A 17,165-nucleotide genomic window follows, 5' to 3' on the forward strand; every position below is an offset into this window, starting at 1 on the left:
GTAGAACTCCATATTTTACAAACACATTTTGCTTGCAAAAAAAAAAAAAGTTACAACAGAACCCTACGGAAATTACTCGGAATCTGCTGGTAGCAGAATGATTTTTTAGCATAATGAAGCCACAATAAAATATAGAACATGTCAAAGTTGGTTACTAAATCACACAACTCACACCCAAACAATATATAGATCATGAGCCATGTAAGTTCTTAACACCCTTTAGATATTCTGGCACCAGTATCTAAACAACGCAGTGTGTCACCACTGTTTGTAATTTATTCACCACCAATGTAGTTCGATCTCCTACAGAAAATCTATCCTACTACATCTCAGATAGATGGCAAGCATCGAATCATAATCAAATAGCTCTGAAGTTGACCACATCGCGAACACAACCACAGATCGAGGAGCATACCATGTAGTCGCTGGTGATGAAGGGCTCGTTGACGGCGATGAGCTCAACATCCTCACTCTTGAGGGCTACCCTGGCCATGAGCCTCCTGATCCTTCCAAAATCTGATACAAACCACACATAGAAACCAACTCAAATCACCCCAAATCCAACCAAACCACACCAAAAAACCACAAAACGGAAGGCTTGGACATGAACTTACCGTTGATTCCGATCTTAATCTTGCTTACATCCAAAAATTCAGCCAAATAAAATTGAGAGAAAAAATTCAGCAAAAACCTACTCTATCAGATCCGGATACGAAGCTGAAGAAAGCAATAATTAGGATGATAAATCCAACACAGGGGTGAGCAATTACCCATGTACCATAGCGATTGGTGCTTGCGAGGACGATGTGGAAGAGGGGGCGCCAGATCAGATAGGGAGCTTACAGTAGGTGGAGCTCGACTGAGGAGGTAGCCCCGTAACAGGAGCTATTGATTTGGTAGAGGGGGGGGGTGCCGGATCAGGGAGGGATCTTGCCAGAGGACCGCTGGTTGAGGTTGAGCACGACGGTCGTGAGCAAGAGAGAGGAGGGATGAGATCTAGGTGGTCAGGTGCAGACTTAGATATTTTAGGTTGGCGACGGGACGCATACTTGAACACAAGATGACTGAGATGGATTCAATTTAATATTCTGATCCGGCTCCTAGGTTCATTGCCGGTCGTAACACGAATCGGTACTGATAAAAAGCATCCGTGCCGGCTTATGGTTATTAGTTTACACTGAAATATCAGTGTCGGTTTATATCAAGAATCAGCATTGATACTTTGTTCCGACTCAATTATTGATTGAGTGCTAGATATTACGAAACAGCACTGATATTTTATTAATGTCAGTTCTAGTCTAGCTGATACTAATAAGCTGATGCGGATGACTAATTATGTGGTAGTGGGGGACTGGGGGATACGGATACACTCGTAGGTGCACGTCCGCACGCTCCTGACGCGACGCCGGCGGGAAGGTTGCGGAGGGAGGAAGGGCTTGGAGAAGGTGAGCGGCAGGTGGACGAGGACGAGCCGACTTCGTGGCCTACGTTTCAATCCACGGGTGTGCGCACGGGCGGCACGGCTCGACGGCCACGTCAACTATCGACCACCCCAGAAATTCACCTCTCTTTTTCGTTCTCCCTTTAGGCGTCCTTTTAGGCTCTGAAATTTTGCAGGATGTAGCGGTACTCTGTTCGCCATCTCCATGAATTTTTTCCACGATTTTGTAGCTCCTGTGGCAGTGGCAAACGGGACCTGGAACTACTGACCACCCCAGGAATTTGCTACCCAACGAGGCGCATTGTTAGTGGCCCATGCGCACGCTTCCCTCCCACCTGCCGCTGCGCCAGGAAGCAGCAGCTCTTGACGACCCGCATGGTGGAAACAAAGCGTCGGGAGGAGCGGAGGGCATGGACGCATGCTCGCCGCCGCGCGCTGGAGATGGCAGCCCAAACCCCCTGTACTTGTTGGCCGGCCGACTGGATCAAATGCCCGTCCAGTGGTTCTGACAGAAACAGATTAACAACTGCTGCAAGGTAGATCACATCCAAAACACACTAGTTAAAATATGCTCAGACAGGGCACAATTTAGTCATCAAAAGCAGACAGAGCAAATTAGACATAGGGTTAGCCACACTGCATAAGAATTACTGAACGATGCTGGTGGATAAATACAGTAACACACATTGCATTTGTACTGTGGCTGTGTGCATCTCTGTTATCAGAGATCGGGAGGAAATTCTTATGTAACTGTATCACTTTGATGTGATGAGAGATAATAAAATTTCTATTTTCTAAAGAAAGCAGCTAGTCAATTATTGGTGGCAGAGCACGTTACAATCCGCTCTCAGTAACAAACAAAACGCTATACCGTTTGCTTCATGATACGAGCTCGAGTTGCAACAATAAATCTATTATATGATTTTTTTTGCTTTATTTTTAATAGTTATATTTTTGGCAAATTTGTCCATAGGACATTAATAGAACATGGATTTGGCTTAGGACGCTTTTAAAGTCGATGTTATCTCTAGGGCACTACCAAATTACGATATTGTCTGTAGGTCATTGGAGGAGAGAGAAAAGGGAAAAGACCATTATTTGGTTTTCTAAAATTTCAATGGAAAATTCTGGAAGAAACCGTGGATGAGGATAGAGCATTGCATCATTCTGCAAAATTTCAAAATAGATTATAATTTATGCATAGAGGAAATACCACAATTTGGTAGTGTCTAGATCTAATATCAACTATAACAATGTCCTAGAGTCAAAGCTATGTTTTAAAAGTGTCATACATTTTGCAAACGGGAGTCTAATTCTATAATATTAACAGAAAAGTAAATATATTTTAAAAATATTCAATTTTTAAAGCCTACTGCGACTACGAACCTTCTCGCAGGCACAAGAACAGGCCCAATGCAGTGCACACTGCTTCCCTGCAAGAAATGGGCCCAAATGCCTTTGCTGAAACTTGAAAGGTATATAGATTTTTGGGCAGTGCCTGGCCAGCCCAGCTAACGTGTAAATTTTTTTTTTCCTTTTGCAATAAGGAAAAACGCAAGCAAACACACCACCAACTACGCTCATGATACGTACAGCACACGCTTACGCTCCCGTATATTGGTGTATGTAAAAGGTAGGCACCACGGTCAGGTTTAATCATACTGAGGCTCTTTTTAGATATGTTTTTTCTATCTTTTCTTTTTTGATTTTAGCTTCTTATGGCTTTTGGCCAGTTAAAAAAGTAATTGTGTCTAAAATTAACTAGAAGTTGAGAAGCAATTTGAGATTAAATTTTCTTGTTTTTTATGCTGAGAAACTAAATATTTATTGTAAAAATCAACAACTAAAATTTAACAGTCACAACCGCTTTCTCAGCTAGCCAGAAGTTCTAAAATAATAGCTATCCAAACGGGTCTCACAAGCTCCGCTACCCCACTAATAGATGAATCTCGCATTAAAATGCGATATTATATTGTTACCATATCCTTTCAGAAAATAAACAACAAAGCTAACTTCATGACATGTGTTGATGGTCAAGGTTTGATTATTTTACGTTGGACCAATTCTTAACAATGGTTTAATATTGGATAAATTTAGACTTGCCATCTGCCCCACCATCCATATCAAGGATGGAGTGGCAAAGCAAAGTTTGTTCCATGACAAGTTGGTGTGAGGTCTACTCTCAAAGTTTGGTCCAAACTGTTTATACCCTTTGTTCATTTCAACTTGGTAGCTTGCAATCTGTGTGCCGTATCGATTACTCTCTAATAAGATAATAATATAAGATGAATAGTTGTCAAAATCAAATTCAATTTTTTATAAAAAATAATTCACTAATAAAAAATCCAATTCAATTTTGTATTTCACTTCTGGACATATTACAGATATATTACTAAAACGATGTAGATACAAATATGCAACTCCGATCGATCACAAATTTTAACAGCTGAAGCTAGACAGAATTGCAGAAATATCCTAATAAGAATCACGTCAATCATATATCCAAATCTAAAGTTATAAACCCAAAAGCGGATTATAGCAGATGATGACGGAAATTAATCGACCACAAATTTTATGATTAAGCGAGAATTACAACAGTGGGTTTGGGTTGCTGCAAATGCATGCACCCACCTGGACCACACCAGCCCCGGATGCGCATGCATGGACCTGCCTCCTTCCTTTTTTGTATTTGTTTGCATGTACAAATAAAATAAAAAATACGTGCCTGCTGCACATGCATGCACCACATCTTGTTTTAGGGGCTGTTTGGTTACCCGCATATCTTCAATTTGATTCGTATGAGTTATGCAGGTTGAGTTGAGACAGGCTGCAGAGATACAATAGAGTCTGTTTGGTTGACTGCATGTGCTCAGCCTGATTGAGAAGAGATTGTGTTTGGTTGCCCGCATGAGTATATGTTGTAATACAAAGGAACTCATTTTTTACCAAATAATCTAGGGTTGAAAATATTTTTATAAATTAGTATATCACATGATAAGAATATTAGTGATTTTTTTAATGATTTTTGGAGAATTTTAATTAAATATTAACTTAGGCTTTTTGATAAAACTAATTAAAATAGGCTGCTAGTGAGCTCTAATTCACTCATAAAAATATTTAGAATTTTTAAATCAGATGGGATGGGAACGAGCAGTCCAGGCAACCAAACATGCATCTCACTTTCACGACTACATGCGTCGGTGCTAGCACCAGCAGAACAGAGCAGAGAAACCAAACACGCCCTTAGTCACTGCCCAGAATCGAGTCGCCTTCCGTGCTGCCTCCTGCCGCCAGGAAGCCACATGCGGGACCCACAGCAACCAGAGGCCTCCGACCAAGTCCAGTCGCGCCACGTCCACGTAGCACACCCAGTCTAAGCCTGCCGACCTCCTGCGTTCGTTTGCGGACCGGTACATGTCTGCCTCCATTGACGTATACATTGTTCTCTACCGCTTTGATCAATAGAATTTCAGTTCTTCCTTAATCTAGTTATGATCCCATCATTAATCATGTCCGTCCTTAATAAATACATCCACATAACAAACCATAAAATCACACTATTATAAAAGCTATTTTTCAGAATACCTAGGTTTTATTTATACTTATTTCTACAGACGGTTAATATGACAAACCGTCCGAGTACTTAGATCGTGGCCCTGTGTGGTCGTGGACCGTCTGTGAAAATTAATTTGTACAAACGGTTTCTTAATTGAATCGTCTATGAAAATTAGTATTTAAATTAGTATTACCACTGACGGCTCCTTATGTGAACCATCTGAAAAAATAGAATCTATTTTCATAAACGATTGACATAATAAATTGTCTATAAAAATTAGTCTTTATAGGTGGTTTCTTATGTAAATTGTCTGTAATAATCTCTTCATAAACAGTGCCTCCCAACGAGCTACATTCAGATAAAGAGCTCGCTGTGTCTGAACAGTAGAGCTCAAAAGCGGCCACGGATTTGGAAAATGGATGGGGAAGATTTTATTTTTGAATTACTTGTAGGAGCCATCTAAGATAAGGGTATCGCATCTCTAGCTAGTATTTTTTTGAAGTTTAAATTTAGATTTAAGATTTAATTAGGGTTTAGATGTAATCTAAAGATGCTCATGTTTCTAGCCATTTAGATCATCGAATTAGCTAAAATTTGTGACCAATATTGATTTAATTGTGTAGATTCACATGATTCTAGCATTATATTTCATAAATATAGCTAGAATTTGATGTTTTTTAACCTCTAGGAGGTTCTATTATGAATGGGGATTTTTATGATAGATCTAGATCTAAAAGAAGAGGGAGAGAGAGTATTGAATTCACATTACTTTGAGCCATAAATTTGCGTCAATGTATATTCAATTGCGTAGACGTATTATAATCTTAACGAATCCATTTAAAGATTTTTTTTAAAAAAATCTTTTTTATTCTTATTTTCTAATTAATTTATTTATTTATCTAATTTTATTGTTGAAGTTAAAGATGGATATAGCATATATGTACGATACATCAAGATATGAAGAAATATACATCAAAGGACTCTCTGTTTTTATTGGAGTCACCGAGAATGACACTTTGACTAAGAAGACAAAGAAAATATAATATTCATATTCTGATTGCAAGAATTAGAAATTGTGGGACAAATCAAGCATAATCAAATCATACTTGATCTTAAGAGGTTTTGTCGAGGATTACATATGTTGGTCCAATCACGGTGAACAACGTACATGCAAACTAAACGATGGCATCATTATTGATCAAGTGGATGGTGATGATGAGGGAGTCGAAGACGACACTGATATTATGATGGATGAGGATATTGATTTCGATCTGGAGGAAATGTTACATCATACAGAACTGCATGTTTTAGGGGACACGAGAGGTTTAGATAATTTTAAGGCATTACAGAAGACATCGAAGGAACTTTTGTATGAGGAATCGAAGAGCTATGATAAGAAGTTTACGGTGTTGCATTCAGTGCTTGAACTTCTAAGGTTGAAGGCCAGCAATGAATGATCCGACAAGAGTTTCTCAGATATGTTAAGTCTCTTGGTAAATATGCTTCCGAAGCCATACTCCTTGCCCACCATCACTTATCAGGAGAAGAAGCTTATCTGCATGTTGCCATTGGATGTGCAAAAAATACACGCGTGTCCGAACCACTGAATCCTCTACTGTAAAGAGTACGAAACCTTGGATAGATGTCTAGTGTGCAATGCGAGTTGGTACAAGTGAAATGATGATTGTGAGGACGAAGATGCTTCCGCCAACGCGAAGAAGAAGAGGAGTAATGCCGGTCGTGACGAAGAAACATCTTCTTCCAACGTGGAGAAGGAGAGAAGAAGTCCTGCTATGGTGGTGTGGTACCTGCTAGTGATCTCCCGTTTGCAGCGAACTAATGTCTCCAAAGAGTCCATGTCAAATATGATTAATAACTACCTAAATTTTAAATTAAAATTACAAAAAATTAGCAGTTTGATTTCTATATGGTTTGAGAAGAAAAATTTCTAAATAAAGAGTCTAAATACAATAAAATAAATAATAATTAAAATTAGGGTTAGAGTAGAAAAAATAAGGATCCATATCAAATATAGTATTATAAAAAATCAAATTATTATAGAAATCAAATACCTAAATAAAGAGTCCATGTAAAATTCAATTAATCAATAGTTAAAATTCATAATCAAAATTAAAAAATAAAATTCTTAATAAGATAATAGATTAAGAAGCAACGTGTAGCTTATGGTTGTCACATCAAACAGGCAGTAGATAAGTCACCGCACGTAGATAAGACAAACATATTCTGATTTTGATTGGATTCTTTACACCTTATACATGATTTTGACAATTGATCAAAACGTATACAAATCGAACCAATATATGTATACGATTCAGTATAGACAAACATAATTTTTATTTCTTTTATAATTTTATACGTTTTGTAACTAAACGACACTAACCTCGTAAAAAACTAAAAAGACTAATTTTTAATAAAAAAATTATCATGATAAAAATATTACAATGAGTCTAATCATGCTATTAGGGTGAGTCACCTTGCTAGTTTAACCTTAAAATGTATTGAATTCCTTGATGGAAATTGTACTGCAAGCTTTCTTGTTCAAAATGATTTCACAATATTCTAATTTTACTACTATTTATTGATATGAGATATAAAAAGTAAGAACGGTCAAACTGACATCTTGAAGATCATAGAAAGCTAAAAACATACTAAATAAAAAAAAAAGAACAAAGGAAGTACTCCATAGCAGCCAAGCAGGCAAGGATCAATTCCAAGTTACCATCCCGGTAGGTCCCAAGGTGAAACTGACTGCGCGCAGGACAGCAGCGTCAACGGGCAACCCTTCAAACCTTTAAGCAAGCTAAGCACGCCATTTGACGGCATCTCCAAATTAATTAAACGATCGTGACTGCTTAATTATCTACTCCTACTGACTGCAGAACCGGAGAAGAAAGGTCCTCGCAATAAACGTGATAATTAAAAATGGTTTGCAGAAAGAAACTAGTGATCATACGTCGATCCAAATGGGACCTCGCTACCAGCCCAGTCAGGCTCGAAAGAGTTGTATTTTGTATTATCATTTGCTGTGCGACTCATAGTGTCTATATCTTATGCATGCCGTTCGAAACACGGTCGATCGGTTTCATGTAAAAAAGACTTCCCTCTTTACTCCAATGACATGTATAGCTACTCTCTTGCAAGGTATGTTTGGAACATCAGCTTTGTCAGGGAAACTGCACAGATGATAAAGGAAAACTGATGCGAGAGGACCGCAACCCCTGTAACTTCTGTAGGTCTTGCTAGAACGACTGTGACAACGACCCATGCATTCCTGAAAAAGACCCAAAGACTAACCATTGTAACCTTCCCTCATCCCCGGTGTAACCTCGGCGATGCTAGTCAAATCGTGCATGCGTACATGCAATTTTTCCTTTACAAAACGTGTATGAACTGACACAACTCGCTAGGTTTTACTCACAGGTCAAGAACAGGCATCTGCTGATTGTAAGGACAGGACCGGATGCAGAAAAGTTTCAACATCAGATCCATATATTCAACGATTCTCGAATCACATCGCATGTCGCATATACCAACCATGTTGGTTGCTCATATTACCAGTCTTGGAATTGGAGTCTCCCGTTCAAATTCAGCTTCTTACTGATCAACCATGACAGAGTCTTCCTTCTACAGTAATACTACAGTCATACTGCAGTCATACCAGTGTGGTCCAGAATCAAGCTATGATCAAGTTTTCTTATGGAAAGTTTAGTTGAACAAAATTCTTTTGTATTGATGGTAGATGAAGCAGCGACATACCAGCGAACCCCTGGATCAAACAAACTAAAAAGGTACCAGAATATTATGCACCCAATTGATATTTGATACCTAGGGCTTCGCCCTATTTCCTAGCTAGAGCCATTTCTTTCTGTAAGCTCCAACTAACCAAGTACTATGAACCTTTAATTTGGAGAGAACTTAGGATAAATTAAACTCGGAGATGCTTTGCAAGGACACACGGGAAAAAAAGACAAAAACAGCAAGACAGAACCAATTAAAAGACAGTTCTTGGCATGTAACTACAATATATCCAGTAAATTCAGATGAGGACCGCATGTGAAGAACGAGACAGAAGGACTACAAGTTGTAAATCGACCGATAGATGCTAGTCGTCGGTCATCGATCTACTCGTGGCGTGCAAGTTGCAATGGCCTGCCACAGTAAATCAACAATAAAAACGTACTCGGTAGGGTATAATAAAACCTAATCCATAGTACTCAATTCGGCCCAAATGAATAGCCTGTGAACTCGCCTTTGTTGAATCCTTACAGTCCCGAAATGGAGCATCGTCCCGTGTCCTGCTTCCTTGTGCCCTTCCTCCTCCTCTGCTTTAGCCTCGGCCTTCCGTGCTTCTGCGCCGCCGGCGACGAGCACTTTGTCTTCTCCGGCTTCGCCGGTGCCAACAACCTCGCCCTCGACGGCACGGCCACGGTCACCCCCCAAGGACTCCTTGAGCTGACGAACAACGAGGAGAATATCGAAGGCCACGCGTTTTTCCGGACTCCATTTCAGTTCAAGGAGTCGCCCAATGGCACGATGCAGTCCTTCTCGGCCACCTTCGTCTTCGCCATCGTCTCCGACTACCCCGGCGCCATTAGTAGCGACGGCATGGCCTTCCTCGTCGCCCCGAGGACAAACTTCTCGGACGCGGCGTCGGCTTCTCAGTACTTGGGCTTCCTCAACAGCACCGCCACCAACCACACCTTCGCTGTCGAGCTCGACACCGTCGACAACCTGGAGCTGGGAGACATCGACAACAACCATGTCGGTATCCACGTCGCCAGCCTCTACTCCTTGCAATCTCACGCTGCTGCCTTCTACGACGACAAGGACGGTATGTTCAAGAACTTGAGCCTCATTAGCGGCGAGGCCATGCAGTTGTGGGTAGACTATGATGCGAAGGCCAAACAAATCGATGTCACTTTGGCCCCCATGGGAGTGGCCAAGCCATCAAAGCCTTTGCTCTCAAAAATCTCTGACCTCTCAACTGTGATCACTGAGCAAGCATTTGTTGGTTTCTCTGCTGCGACTGGACCGATCAAATCGTGGCACTGTGTGCTCGCCTGGAGCTTCGCCATGAACGGACCTGCTCCGGCCATTGATTTCAACAGGATGCCAAAGCTGCCAAACTCCGGCCATAAGACAGCTCTGTCAAAGATCTTGCAGATTGCATTACCGATAGCCGCTTCAACGTTAATTTTGGCTACATGCGTTGCAGTTATCCTAATCGTGCGAAGGCAGCTGACATATGCTGAGTTAAGGGAAGATTGGGAGGTCGAGTTCGGGCCACACCGGTTCTCGTACAGGGATCTGTTCCATGCGACGGAAGGATTCAAGAACAAGAACATACTCGGCGTAGGAGGGTTTGGTAAGGTGTACAAAGGAGTGCTTCCCAAGTCTAAATTAGAGGTTGCAGTGAAGAGGGTGGCCCATGATTCAAACCAGGGGATAAAGGAGTTCATCTCTGAAGTTGTCAGCATTGGTCACCTGCGCCATCGCAACCTCGTGCAGTTACTTGGTTATTGTCGAAGGAAGGGTGAGCTTCTTTTGGTATATGATTATATGCCAAATGGTAGCCTCGATAAGTATCTGTATGGTGAAGAGGACAAACCTATACTAGAATGGGCTCAAAGGTTTCAGATTATCAAAGATGTGGCCTCTGGGTTGTTCTATCTCCATGAGAAGTGGGAGCAGGTCGTCATCCACCGAGACATCAAAGCAAGCAACGTGCTCCTCGACGGTGGAATGGTCGCGCACTTGGGTGATTTTGGCCTCGCGAGGTTGTACGACCATGGCACCAGCCTACAGACCACGCATGTGGTTGGCACCATGGGGTATATCGCCCCCGAGCTCGCACGCACAGGCAAGGCGTCCCCTCTCACAGATGTCTACGCCTTCGGCACGTTCCTCCTCGAGGTCACCTGCGGCCGGCAGCCGGTCATCAACAGCGTGCAGCACGGCCGGAAGATGTTGGTCGACCGGGTGCTCCAGTACTGGCGCAGAGGTGCACTCGCCGAGACAGTGGATTCGAGGCTGCAAGGACACTACAACGCCGACGAGGCATGCCTGGTGCTGACGCTTGGATTAATGTGCTCGCACCCGTTCCCAAGTGAAAGGCCTACCATGAGGCAAGTCATGCAGTACCTCGACGGAGACACGCCGCTACCAGAGCTGACGCCGGCGAGCATGAGCTTGCTGAGCCTGATGCAAAACGAAGGGTCGTTCGACCAGTCCGTCCTGCAGTATCCATGGTCGGCGACTAGCATGAGCACGATGACAGCCGGCATCTCAGTTGGAAGATGACGAAGTATGTAGATCGTATCTTGAAGTGTATGAGTAAGGCCACTTTGGTAGCTGTTCTTCTTGGTTGTGGTGCAATAAGATATGTATGGTGTATTTGCTCACTTGTAAATCCACACGTGGGGTTCACTCTTGTAAATCCATGGAAAATGTAATGGTTTTATCATTTTGTAAGTTGCTTGGTGTTTTGTGAAGTCCATTATTTCCTGGGCACTGAATTAACTTTGAGAATTGATGTGCGATTTGTTAGAGCCCGCGCCGTGACTTGGATGTATCCAGAGTTCCAGACAAACCATTCAATTTTGTAGACAACACTGAAGACGCGATGTTTATTGACTAAGATTACAGGTGCTCCTTCCTACAGTTGCAACATCTACAACCCGATGTCCCTTCGAACTCCCTGCAAGTCTATCACTATATCATCATGACGGTTGCAATAATTGTCCTCTTATATTTACGAGGATATCGGGTTACAAAAGTTCGACACCAACTCTACCCAATGTCTATGTGGGTATTTTACATGTGCAAAGAGCCATAATTAATCTCCCTAGCTGAAGGTTATTATCAACTACTACCTAGTATTTAAACCTGATTATTATGCATTTATGTATTAACTACAGTGATTAAGCTACTATTTATTTCTTCTAAAATTACATTTAAGCCTAAAACATAACTAGTCAAATTTATTTACCAACTACAAAGATATATATGATTTATGATAAAAAGCAATCAAATTCAAACAAAAAATTAAATGAACTTGAGGTATGTTTGAAGTCATTTACTATTTTTTTTTTAAATTGAGGTATGCTTTTGAAATTTTGAAAAGTTGTAAATGACTTCAAACAATTCATGAAAAAAATCTTGTTGCACATATGAGTATTTAGAACCTAAATCAGTTTGGTGTGGAGTGGAATAAAGTATAATCAGCATGCAAAAAAATGGTTTTATTCAGCTTTAAACACTATCCTTTTGTGGGTCAATTATACTTTATTTCACCTATAAAAAAATTAGGATATAAATACTCCATAGAATGAGTAAGAATTTTTCCTACATTTTTGAAGTCATTTAATAATTTTAAATTCAATACATATTTCAGCCCTAGGCCATGCCGCGGTGTCGGTGCCACGTCACCCAAAACCGCTTTAAATTGATATCAAGGTGCAAAAAGGTGAACGGTTTTAATAGTTGGTGGTTGAAAAGTAAAGTGTTTCATGGTTGAGGGTTGAAAAGTAGACTGAGCTTATAGTTAAGGGTTCTAACATAATAGACTTTTTTTTTTGTTTTTGTTCAGTTCTTTTGTTTTTGTTCAGTTGAGGACGAAGGAACAAGCACAAGTAAAATACAACCTACACGGTTCATCCCGGCCTAGCCCAACTACTTTGGGCCAACTCGCGTGAATTGGGCTTCCACTTTGGGCCTTCCGAAAACGGGCAAACCGTTCTGTTCTGCGTTCATAGTTGAGAGTCAAACGGAACATTACTGGGCCAATTACCACTCGTCATCACCAGCCACCAACCAGAGTTCGGCGGCACAAAACTGCCTTCGCGTCGACGATTTTTTTATTTTTATATTCGAAAATAAAAATTGTAAAACTGTATATCCGTTTGAAAAGATTAAAAAATAGGATATTATCTCCGGTTGGAAGGGTGACAGTAAGATGTCACTCTTTTAATAGATGATAAGATTAAAAAAATAAGAGATGTTATCATTCTAATGAGCAACATGTTGAAAAAATCAATGCGTACGATTTTTGTTAAAATTTAAAACACTATCAAAATAATTATGAAAAAATCTAAAGAAAAATATGTTGCAAAGGGTGCTATGATCTAGCTCTTAAATATATTTCGGGAAAAAAAATATAATATGTACGATGAGAAAAAAAAAGACAAATTTTATTGTCAGACTGTGTACAATAAAATTTATCTTTTTTTATTATTACAAAATTTATTGTTTCAGTTGAAAATTTATAGAGAGATATATTATAGCATTCTTTACAACCTACTTTATAATTTTTTATTTTCCAAATATAAAAATAAAAAAGTTCCAACGTCGACCCGTGAGGATTACATCGACTGCCAGCACTATTACAGAATACCACATATGTAACATCCTAACAGTGTCAATTTAATAGTAATCGGCAGTGAAGACGTATCAGTGCCGGTTAGTAAACTCCTGCGCGAACAACAACTGAGGAGCAAAGAATAGGTACTGATAGTGATTGTACCAATACCAATTCTAGATATAAATCAACACTGATACTGATTATAAGTGCCAGTTTTAGTTACAAACCGGTACACAAGATTACTACTGTTACACCTCAACTTAAATAATTTATAACTTTTTCACATTAAGTCGAATGGGAAAAAAATTTATATAAAAATTATAGCTCTTGATGAGATCTACAAATTTGTGGTTGAAAAATATTTTAATTTGAGGTCATTTAAATACCAAAAAATTGTAATAAAGTTGCAGCAACGGTCGATGACAGCTCACATTAAAAAATTCATAACTTTTTCACGCGAAATCGGATGGGGAAAACTTTTATATGAAAATTGTAGAACTCAACAAGATGTACAACTTTATAGTTGACAAACTTTTCATTTAAGATCATTTAGATGTCCAAATAGCCATTCAAACATTTGATTAGAATATGTCAAAAGGATTTATTATGCTAGTTGAGATGGTTAGCGAGATCACACGCGTGCATAGGTTATGAGGTTAAATTTGAGTTTTGGTTACCGCATACGAGTTCGGGAGGACACCCTCTAATCAAGTGCTCTTAGTCACAATTTTTTTAATACTCGTTTCAATAAAAAAACGTTAAATCGAGACCAAGATTAGTTGGGAGCTCTAATCAACACTGATAGTCCGCTGTTATGTCGATTTGAGACACCAACTGATACTGATAGAGATTTTCAGTTTGGTTACATATATGATTAACTATTAGTATCGAATAATTAGTATTAATTTAAAATTTGTTGTTGATGATGATTTTGAACCGATATAATTTTTAAAGTAGCGCGGACCATCCTTGTGTGGTTCCGACGAGGGCGCCGTACGTGAACGTCACCACCATACGTGCGGCCGTTCACCTGCCCGGCGCAACGCGGAAGACCAGACCCACGCCGGCACGGAGGACCAGGCTGACGGCGACGGTCGGGGCCATGGCCTACCCGCCACCTGTTTGTGTTTACTGCGTGCATATCTTGGCTTCCGGATTCTTCCTCGAGTATTTTTGCCGCGGTGTGCTCCATCGGAGATCCATCGAATGTGCTTGCTTCGTCCTTGCTTATTAAAATCTACGTCGAGATGCGATCGCATCCTTTGCTGCCATGCATGCATGGCATTTGCTGACACTGTTCGTGATCAGGGATAGCTCAATCATGCATGCACTATGTTTACCAACTTGCGTTGACATGACATAATCACATAATATAATGGTACCTGGCTAATATAATCATCCCCTACTGTATTGCCACAGTTCTGCTACAAGTTAACAGTATGGTAGTTGAAAGTTTTCAGCTTGATAGCGCAGTCTTGAAGCATATATTGTGATGCTCTGACAAGACGGGCCGTCTAACTCCTGCTCCATTTTTGTGCAGCACTGTCTCGGTAGATATGGGTTGCAGATCGATGGGCGCAACTTGCCGATAACTTTCACCGTGAATGGCGACTGATCAGCGAACGAGTGAGACGGACGCCATGCCCATGAGCATCCATCGCTTCATCTGCATCACTATCTCTGCCTCTTACTGACACCCATCTATATCTGGATGGACACTGTGGTGGCCAATTCTGCAGCTCAGTTTCAGTCTCAGATGTGATCTATTTACAGTATGTTTCAACCATACGTCAGTTGTTGGGGGAACAAACTAGCCTTTCAACAATGCAAGAATCAGAGCGAATCCTTCACAGTTTACACTTCGAGCTCATCATGGAATGCTATCGTTCTACTTTCCGGCTGCCACAGCATTTCATTTTCAACTATTTTGCGCTAGCGCACTATACTTTACCACTAGGTGCACCTTTAGTTACAATTAAAAAACTATCCGTTACAATCCGCTAGATAGACCAGTTAAAATTACATATATAGAAGTATATAATTACAACACGAGAAGACAACGAGTTACGATCAATTATATATACACACACATCAGAGTTACGATTTAGATTGTATTATAATTACAATAGTGATTTTTAGGTTGTATATCATTAGATAAGGAATTTGTTAGAAATTAAATTCATCTATAATGTAATTACAATTTAATTATTTTATTTACATCTGGCTGTAACTCCCTGACTCATATATTATAACTCTACTATTTTTTAGATTGTAACTGGAGGTGGCGCAATATTAATTAGAGTTAAGCCTAGGCATATAATATATATTCAGTCTATTCTGTACCTGGACGCAATTGCAATCACCTTTGTGTCACCCTAAGTTACGACTAAGAAAATAGCCAGTTATAATGATATAGATAGTTGAGTTACGATCACATGACAAAAAATATATAATTACGATTAGATTAGGTATCAAGTTACGACCATATATATTTGTAGTAACTGACATATTTTATAGATCGTAATTATACTATTTTTGGGATTGTAATTAGGAGTGTGCGCAGATGTGAACAAGTTACGATCACATAATAAAAAAAATACATATTTATGACCAGAAAAGGTAATTATATGTATTTGTAGTAATTAACTTATCCTGTAGATCACAATTATACTGTTTTTAGAATCATAACTGAAGATATATGCATATATGAACTACGTTGCACCTAGACATATAATAGATATACTGTATATATATATACTTATATATTCATACTTTTATATATACTTATATATATATAAGTATATATATGTGTATATATATACATACTTACTTCTCTCTAGAGTCTTGATCCAGGAGGTTAGAACATGCTTGTCTCCTCTCTGAAACGAGCAAGAGAAGGCACTGCTCTAGCTCCTGTGTTACTGTCACTAAGTACTGATCCTAGTACCATTGCAGGTGAAGCAGCAGTAAGACCATCTTTAACTATATTTTTTTATTTCGATTTTTTTTCTGGTTTTCTTATCTATTCTTATTCTCTTTATTTTCTTTCATCTCTAACAGTTTCTCTTCGAAGAGATTTATGAAATAAAATGAGAATGAATCACGTTCTAAAGAGAATAACATCAAAAATTCCTTCACTATAAAAAATGTAAAAAAAAAAGTCATAACATTAAAGGAAACGAAAATACTTTCATGAAAAAATCCTTAGTATTGTCTAAAAAGGTACTGCATGCCCGTCTCCAACAACTTGCAACCAGCATGCGTTCATTTGCATTTGCACTTGCACCATGAAGTAACCAACCAGCAGTAACAAGGTATGATTCTCTGCCGAGATCGTTATTAGGTCGCCACTGCGACAGTGGAATGATTCTCTGGGCAATACGCTGCAATAATGCCAGTGATTGCTACATCTGAGCTAGGAAAGGTCACGGAGAGCTGCTGCATGCACAGACATTCCTGGAGAGGAGAGGACTTGATAAAGAAAAATGGCACTGCTCCTATGGAATCTTGTACATGGTCAACATGATCACACCACTATTCAATCTGATTGCAGAGTACTATCATGACTAGGTTCCTTCTCTGGGCAGAGATAGCTTTTCAAAACTATTTGTGCCGTACCCCAAAAAGGATGGCACTTATAAGTTTCAACCGCTGAGAAGAGACCGAGAAAAAGACTGCACATTTGAAACTGGATGCACAGCCTCACAGATTAGAACCGAAAGAAACCCCTGAACATGTTTCACCAATCTGAACCGTACAACCATGCGTACAAATAGGCAACTGCCGAA

At 39.8% G+C, this 17,165-nt stretch overlaps 1 protein-coding gene across 1 annotated transcript; it reads left to right on the top strand.

The window, feature by feature from the left end:
• Positions 1 to 9,122: 9,122 nt before the first annotated feature.
• LOC133891332 (L-type lectin-domain containing receptor kinase SIT2-like) lies at positions 9,123 to 11,522 on the top strand. The gene has a single exon (XM_062332050.1). The coding sequence runs from the start codon at positions 9,294 to 9,296 to the stop codon at positions 11,316 to 11,318; it is 2,025 nt and encodes a 674-aa protein (XP_062188034.1). The 5' UTR covers positions 9,123 to 9,293; the 3' UTR covers positions 11,319 to 11,522.
• Positions 11,523 to 17,165: the final 5,643 nt, after the last annotated feature.

This window comes from Phragmites australis, chromosome 14, assembly GCF_958298935.1.
Source record: "Phragmites australis chromosome 14, lpPhrAust1.1, whole genome shotgun sequence".
Lineage (NCBI taxonomy): Eukaryota > Viridiplantae > Streptophyta > Magnoliopsida > Poales > Poaceae > Phragmites > Phragmites australis.

Coding starts and splice junctions, on each gene's coding strand:
- LOC133891332 (XM_062332050.1), top strand. CDS start 9,294: ATGGAGCATCGTCCCGTGTCCTGCTTCCTTGTGCCCTTCCTCCTCCTC.